At 41.7% G+C, this 7,530-nt stretch overlaps 1 protein-coding gene across 4 annotated transcripts in view; it reads left to right on the top strand.

Moving 5' to 3' along the window:
* The window catches only part of kiaa0513 (KIAA0513 ortholog), a 32,944-nt gene that overhangs the window by 19,658 nt on the left and 5,756 nt on the right, over positions 1 to 7,530 (top strand). For all 4 annotated transcript variants that reach the window (XM_020612718.1, XM_020612717.1, XM_020612720.1 and 1 more), the window contains one exon: positions 5,409 to 5,489. In XM_020612718.1, the coding sequence (XP_020468374.1) occupies positions 5,409 to 5,489 (81 nt within the window). The remainder of the gene's footprint in view (positions 1 to 5,408; positions 5,490 to 7,530) is intronic.

Here is a 7,530-nt window from a genome sequence, read left to right on the forward strand (position 1 = left end):
GTCAGTCTCCCTTGGACTGGGGCGCCATGCAAGATCTCACCTCGTGGGGTATCACTGATGATAAGAAAGGTGAGGAATCAGCCCAGAACTACAAGGGAGGAGCTGTTCAATGACATGAAGAGAGCTGGGACCACAGTTTCAAAGGTCACTGTCGGTAGAACACTACGCCGTCATGGTTTCAAATCATGCATTGCACGGAAGGTTCCCCTGCTCAAGTCATCACATGTCCAGGCCCGTCTGAAGTTTGCCAAAGACCATTTGGATGATCCAGAGGAGGCATGGGAGAAAGTCATGTGGCCAGATGAAACCAAAGTAGACCTTTTTGGTCTAAACTTCACTCGTCGTGTTTGGAGGAAAAAGAAGGATGAGTTGCATCCCAAGAACACCATCCCTACTGTGAAGCATGGGGGTGGTAACATCATGCTTTGGGGGTGCTTTTCTGCGAAGGGGACAGGACGTCTGCACTGTATTAAGGAGAGGATGAATGGGGCCATTTATTGTGAGATTTTGAGCAACAACCTCCTTCCCTCAGTCAGAGCATTGAAGATGGGTCGTGGCTGGGTCTTCCAACATGACAGCGACCCGAAGCACACAGCCAGGATAACCAAGGAGTGGCTCCGTAAGGAGCATATCAAGGTTCTGGAGTGGCCTAGCCTGTCTCCAGACCTCAATCCAATAGAACATCTTTGGAGGGAGCTTAAACTCCGCGTTGCTCAGCGACAGCCCCAAAACCTGACAGATCTAGAGGAGATCTGTGTGGAGGAGTGGGCCAAAATCCCTGTTGCTGTGTGTGCAAACCTGGTCAAGAACTACAGGAAACGTTTGACCTCTATAATTGCAAACAAAGGCTTCTGTACCAAATATTAACACTGATTTTCTCAGGTGTTCAAATACTTATGTTCAGCAGTGCAAGACAAATAAATTCTTTAAAAATCATACAATATGATTTCCTGAAAATTTTTTTTAATTCTGTCTCAGAGTGGGAATGCACCTACAATGCGAATTTCAGACCCCTCCATGATTTCTAAGTGGGAGAACTTGCAAAATCACAGGGTGTTCAAATACTTCTGTTCCTCACTGTAAGTTCAGAAATGTAATAAGATGGAATAACACAGGGAAAAAGTACTGAACACACTTACTGAAATTTATTTAATACTTTGTACAAAAGCCTTTGTTGGTAATGACAGCCTCAAGACACCTCCTGTATTGAGAAACTAGTCGCATGCATTGCTCAGGTGTGATTTTGGCCCGTTCTTCCACACAAACAGTCAAATCTTGAAGGTTCTGTGGGCCTCTCCTATGACCTCTGATCTTTAGTTCTCTCCATAGATTTCCTACTGGATTCCAGTCAGGTGATTGGCTGGACCATTCTAGCAGCTTTATCTTCTTTCTCTGAAACCAGTTGAGAGTTTCCTTGGCAGTGTGTTTTGGGATCATTGTCTTGCTGAATGTCCACCCTTGTTTCATCTTCATCATCCTGGTACATGGCAGCTGATTTTTATCAAGAATGTCTCAGTATATTTGTCCATTCATCCTTCCTTCAATTATATGAAGTTTCCATTGCTGTATGCTGAAAAACAGCCCCACACCATGATATTCCCACCTCCAAACTTCACTGTTGGTACGGTGTTGTTGGGGTGATGTGCAGTGCCATTTGACCTCCAAACATGGTGTGCATTATGGCATCCAGAGTTAGTTTTGGCCTCATCTGACCAGACTATATTCTCCCAGTATTTCACAGGCTTGCCTAAATGTTGCGCAGCAAACTTTAAATGAGCTTAAACATGCTTTTTCTTTAGCAATGGAGTCTTGCGTGGTGAGCGTGCATACAGACCACGGTGGCTGAGTGCATTACTTATTGTTTTCTTTGAAGCAATTGTGCCTGCTAATTCCAGGTCCTGAAGCTCTCCACAAGTGGTCCTTGGCTCTTGGACAACTCTTTTGATAATTCATTTCACTCCTTTGTCAGAAATCTTTTGTGAGGAGCACCTGGCCATGGCCGGTTTATGGTGAAATGATGTTCTTTCCACTTTCGGATTATGGCCCCAACAGTGCTCACTGGAACATTCAGAAGTTTAGAAATCCTTAGAAGTCCTTTGAAAGACGGTGTCGGCCCACCTGAAGGACATTGTAGACCCCCTGCTGGACCCCCTGTAGTTTGCCTACCGGGCAAACAGGTCAGTGGACGATGCAGTGAACATGGCACTGCATTACATCCTGCAACACCTTGACTCCCCAGGGACGTATGCACGGGCCCTCTTTGTTGACCTCATCTTGGCATTCAACACCATCATCCTGGACATCCTCCACTCCAAACTGACCCAGCTTACTGTGCCTGCCCCCACCTCTCAGTGGATTACGAGCTTTCTGACAGACAGGGAGCAGCAGGTGAGGCTGGGGAAAACCACTTCCAGCACCCGGACAATAAGCACAGGTGCCCCCAGGGATATGTGCTCTCCCCTCTGCTGTTTTCACTCTACACCAGCGACTGCATCTTGGAGGACCCCTCTGTCAAGCTCCTAAAGTTTGCAGATGACGGTCATTGGTCTCATCAGAGACGAAGACAAGTCAGCCTACAGACGGGAGGCTGAGCAGCTGGTCCTGGGGTGTGGCCCTGAAGTGGACGTCCAACATCAGGACCATCACCAAGAAACACAGCAGAGGATGTATTTCCTGTGCCAGCTCAGGAAGTTTGACCTGCCCCAGGAGCTGCTGATACAGTTCTAAAGAGGAATCATCGAGTCTGTTCTCTGCACCTCCATCACTGTCTGGTTTGGCTCAGCAACCAAACAGGACAAGTACAGACTTCAGTGGACAGTCAGGACTGCAGAAAAGGTCATTGGTGTGAGCCTGCCCTCGATGGAGGACCTGTACACCGCACAGGTCAAAAGGAGGGTGGAGAGGATCACTGCTGACCCCTCACACCCTGGACACAACCTGTTTGAACTCCTCCCCTCTGGACGGCGTTACAGGTCACTGTGCACTAAGACAACCAGGTATAGAGACAGTTTCTTCCCCCTGGCTGTCACTCTGATGAACACTTAACCAATGACAGTATGACTGGACAATAACCCTCAGTGCAATACCTGTGTGTGTGTGTGTGTGTGTGTGTGTGTATATATATACATTTTACAGATTATACAGACTCGTACAGGTCTCTAGTACTCTATTTTAAGAACTCTTTTTATCCCTAATTATCTCATTTCAATGAACATTCCTTTGTTGTCTGCATTGTTTACTGTCTATTTATACTGCTTTTTATGCATTGTTTGCACTGGTTGTTGATTTTAATACTGCTATTTTGTTATATTACACAGCCATATGCTGGTTTACTGTTTGCACATTGAGAGCCGATGTACCTGAGTCGAATTCCTCGTGTCCACCACACCTGGCCAATAAAGCTGATTCTGATTCTAACCAATGCCATCAGTATGTTTTGCAACAATAAGGTTGTGAAGTTCTTGAGAGAGCTCTTTGCTCTTACCCATCATGAGATGTTTCTTGTGTGACACCTTGGTAACGAGACACCTTTTTAATAGACCATCAGTTAGGACTCAACCAGCTGATATTAATTCCCACTGACGGGGCAGGATTGCTTTCTAATTACTGATAGATTTCAGCTGGTGTGTTGGCTTTCCATACTTTTTTGAACCTCCCTTTCTTCATGTGTTCAATACTTTTTCCATGTCATTCCATTCCATAATTTAATTTCTGAACTTATTTGTTTTGTTTTCTTTGTATGTATGGATTACTTCGGTTGTTACCGACATCTGGTGAAAATTTCATGTCAACAGCACCTTTAGAAAAATATTTACTGATAAAAATGGTGACGTGTTCAATAGTTATTTTACTCACTGTATACAGTATACGCTACATGTATTGTGTGTGTGTGTGTGTGTGTGTGTGTGTGTGTGTGTGTGTGCTATAATACATACACTACATATATAGTGCTGTATACAGCATATATATATTCATATATGGTACGTACGTACATACATACATGCATACACACACACACATTACAATATACAATATTAAGTATCCTATATAGTACAGGCGCGGACACACACACACCATTTACATACATAACACTATATGGTAATCTAATAATATTTCATATAATCAGTCAGTAATACACAATGAAATGTGCCAAAGAATAGGAGAGCATTCATATTTTAGTATACGATTAAATATAAGTGATATTTACCTATTTGGCCCCAAAGAGGGGGATGTCAGGCCATGCCATCATAAATCGTCAGTTCCCCACAATAAGCAACACCATTTTCCTGCCCTAACCTGCCCTTAAAGCATGCCTGAACCCTATCCTCACCAAAGCAAAGAGCAGATATATAGCTTAACGCACACCAACTGCCCCGTATTTGCTCAGGTTGAGCAGTGTCTGACCCAACTGGCTTGTAATGGCAGTCACCTCTGAGAGCCGGGTCCACTCAGATAAACATGAACAAATTGAAATCTTTCTGATAAATAAGATTTGAACCAACTTAGTGCAGTTCCTTTAATCCCAATAACATGTTCAAGTCTCTGCAGCAAGATGCTGTGATCAATGGTGTCAAAAGCAGCACTGAGATCTAAGAGGACAAGTATGGAGACAAGTCCTTTGTCTGAGGCTAGGAGAAGATCATTGGTGACTTTCACCAATGCAGTTTCTGTACTATGATGGACTCTAAAACCTGACTGAAAACCCTCAAACAAATCATTTTTGTGCCAGTGGTCACATAACTGCTTCAAACCATGAATACTATGGTAGGTATTGTTTGTGTTCAAGACAGTTCAATACAGCACAAGAAAGCACTTACCACTCACTTGATACATGTTATGTGATATGTGGCAAAAACAATAGCAGTAAAACAGTATGCAGCAACATGATGTCTTTACCCAGTGTATTTTGACAAGCCTCAGGACTTTAGTGGTGCTAGTGAGTTTCCAGGTTGCTAAGTATTTGCTCCGTATTAATACACAGTGCAAATCTATGCCTTTCATCTGCTTGTTAACAAGAATGATTCTTTGTGAATGAATCATTAGTTTTTTTTATTATTTTGCTGATGGCTGGTTTGTATTTCTTGCTCTGATATGTTTTATGTATTCTACGTGTAATGCAATGTCGTTTTATGCACCCATTACAAAATGAGCAGTTACAGGGATGGATGTCGTGTTATAGACAGATCACAGACCTTTTATAACATCACAAACTAGTGACAAGTTTAAAACTCAACATTTTTGAAGCTTTGTGCTATCATTGGTATTGCTGTACAATATCAGTGTGACATTAACAGGTGATTTTTTTTTTTTTTTCTGACATCCACCCCTGGCCTGTTTCCACAGAGAAGCTGAAGGTCAAATAGAGCCACTGGATTTAATGTCTTACTCTGACTGTCTTTATGCTGCAGGGAGAAGTGGTGTCATATGACCCAGGAGGAGAGGGATGACAGCTCCAAAATTGATGAGAACATTGCTTTCGGCCAGCTGGGGTGAGGAAGCCACTACGAATTAAGTACTAATACAATGAAAGAAGGAACATTTAGGCTTCAGTTGTGTGTGTTGTTTCAGTGTTAACTAAAACAACATATTTCGATGATATGGTTGAGTAGAGTGGGCTGCAAAACTATAAGCTAGAAAATGGCCTCCCCCGACTCTGTCACAGGCCACGGTTGGCTTTTTTTACATAGGCCTTCGTCAGTCTTTGCTTTTCTCTGTACTTGTAATCTTATGGATCTGTGAAACGTCATCATTCACAGCCCAAATACTGTTTGAATTCAAAGTATATAGCTAGCCAAATACAGACTGAACAACCAAATGTGTTCTTTCACCACCTTTTTTTTAAATCAAGGATAATTTGCGGGATGACCTGTGTGGACTTCAGTAGCCATATATCCCAGAATGCATTGCGTGCTAACGAGTGATGATGACAGAGAGTTTGAGCCAGGCTCCGAACCATTATAATTCTCCTCCTAGTAGCACTATTATGCTACTTTATTAAGTTTGTCACCTGAAAAATAAAATCAAATAAATCAAAGTTGCCATTTAGGTTTCACATATGAGGTCAGTTGATCCAAAAAATGGCTGTTTGTAGATTTGTCCCAGTGTTTTATGGAGGTGAGGACCCACCAGTTAGATAATACCATCTCAGCAGCTCGCAGCCCAGCTCCTGAGGAGACCGCCTGGAAACATTTGCTATCATCCCAGTGAGGCCAGTCTTATCTTGGCAAATCCTACGGTGATTTATCATAGATGTGTTGTTTGTAGCATTTTGATATAGAGTAGAATTCCTTTTGGAAGATAAAAATCTGTCAGCAATCTGTGGACTTATGTATGGACACACCTACTCATTACAGGGTTTTCTTTATTTTTACTATATTCTACATTGTAGGACAATACTGAGTACATGAAAACTGAAATCTGTCACTGGAATTGCATAGTAGACAAACAGTGCCAGCTTTTTTGACAACTTCTCTTGTTTTCTCAACTGGTGAAATTGCTCCCAGTTGTCAGGCATGCCTCATCAAAGGTTAATTAGTGGAATTTCTTGCCTTCTTAATGCGTTTCAGATAGGTGTGATTTTGATGCAGAGGAATATCCTGACACTGTCACAGTGGCAGGGCTGGGACCAGTGCAGCAAATGTGATCCTGGACTTGTCCTGTCACTGTAGCATGGCATGTCTTTTCACAAGGGCCAGCATTGGTATCGCGTTTTATGTAAATGGTAACTACACAATATGCAGTATATTGTGTGTTTGCAGTATTTTCTATTTGGACTGAGATGATTTGATTTGATTTATTCTTTCAAACATGCAAAACAGAACAAATGACATCAACACACACATAGTTACACATATCCAACCAATGCTAATCCAAAATCGGTTTGCTTACACCTATTACATGTTTGAATGGAGTAGGAAGAAGTCAGACTTATCTAGTCCTACCCCATAACATCATATTATACAAAAAATTTCATGCATCATTGGCTGCAAGCAGTATCTCTACATAGGTAATTGCCTTCTTCACCAACAAGTAATACACAGAACATTAAAACAGAGTGTTTCCTTAATGCCTTCTCGAATAAATCTTATTCTTGCATATATCTTGAATGACACATACATTTATATTTATATTTAAACTCCTCAATTCTAGTACTATTTTTCATGTCCACACTTAAATTATTCCATAATTTGACCCCACTTATAGAAATACAAAATCTTTTTTTGGTTGTACGTATAGCATGAACTTTTAGATTTAAGTGACCCCTTAAGTTATATCCCCTTTCCCTTTCATCAAATAACTTTTGGATTCCACCAGGTAATAAGTCGTTCCTGGCTTTATACATAAACACAGCAGTCTTATATTCCACTAAATCAAAGAATTTTAACAATTTAGACTGTATGAAAGCTACATTGGTGTGATCCCTATACCCCATCTTATGCACAATTCTTATCGCTCTCTTCTGTAATATGTACAATGGTTGAAGTGAACTTTTGTGTTTCCCCAGTTTTCAATGCCATACTCCAAATATGG

This window comes from Monopterus albus, unplaced genomic scaffold (genome assembly GCF_001952655.1).
Source record: "Monopterus albus unplaced genomic scaffold, M_albus_1.0 scaffold127.1, whole genome shotgun sequence".
NCBI lineage: Eukaryota > Metazoa > Chordata > Actinopteri > Synbranchiformes > Synbranchidae > Monopterus > Monopterus albus.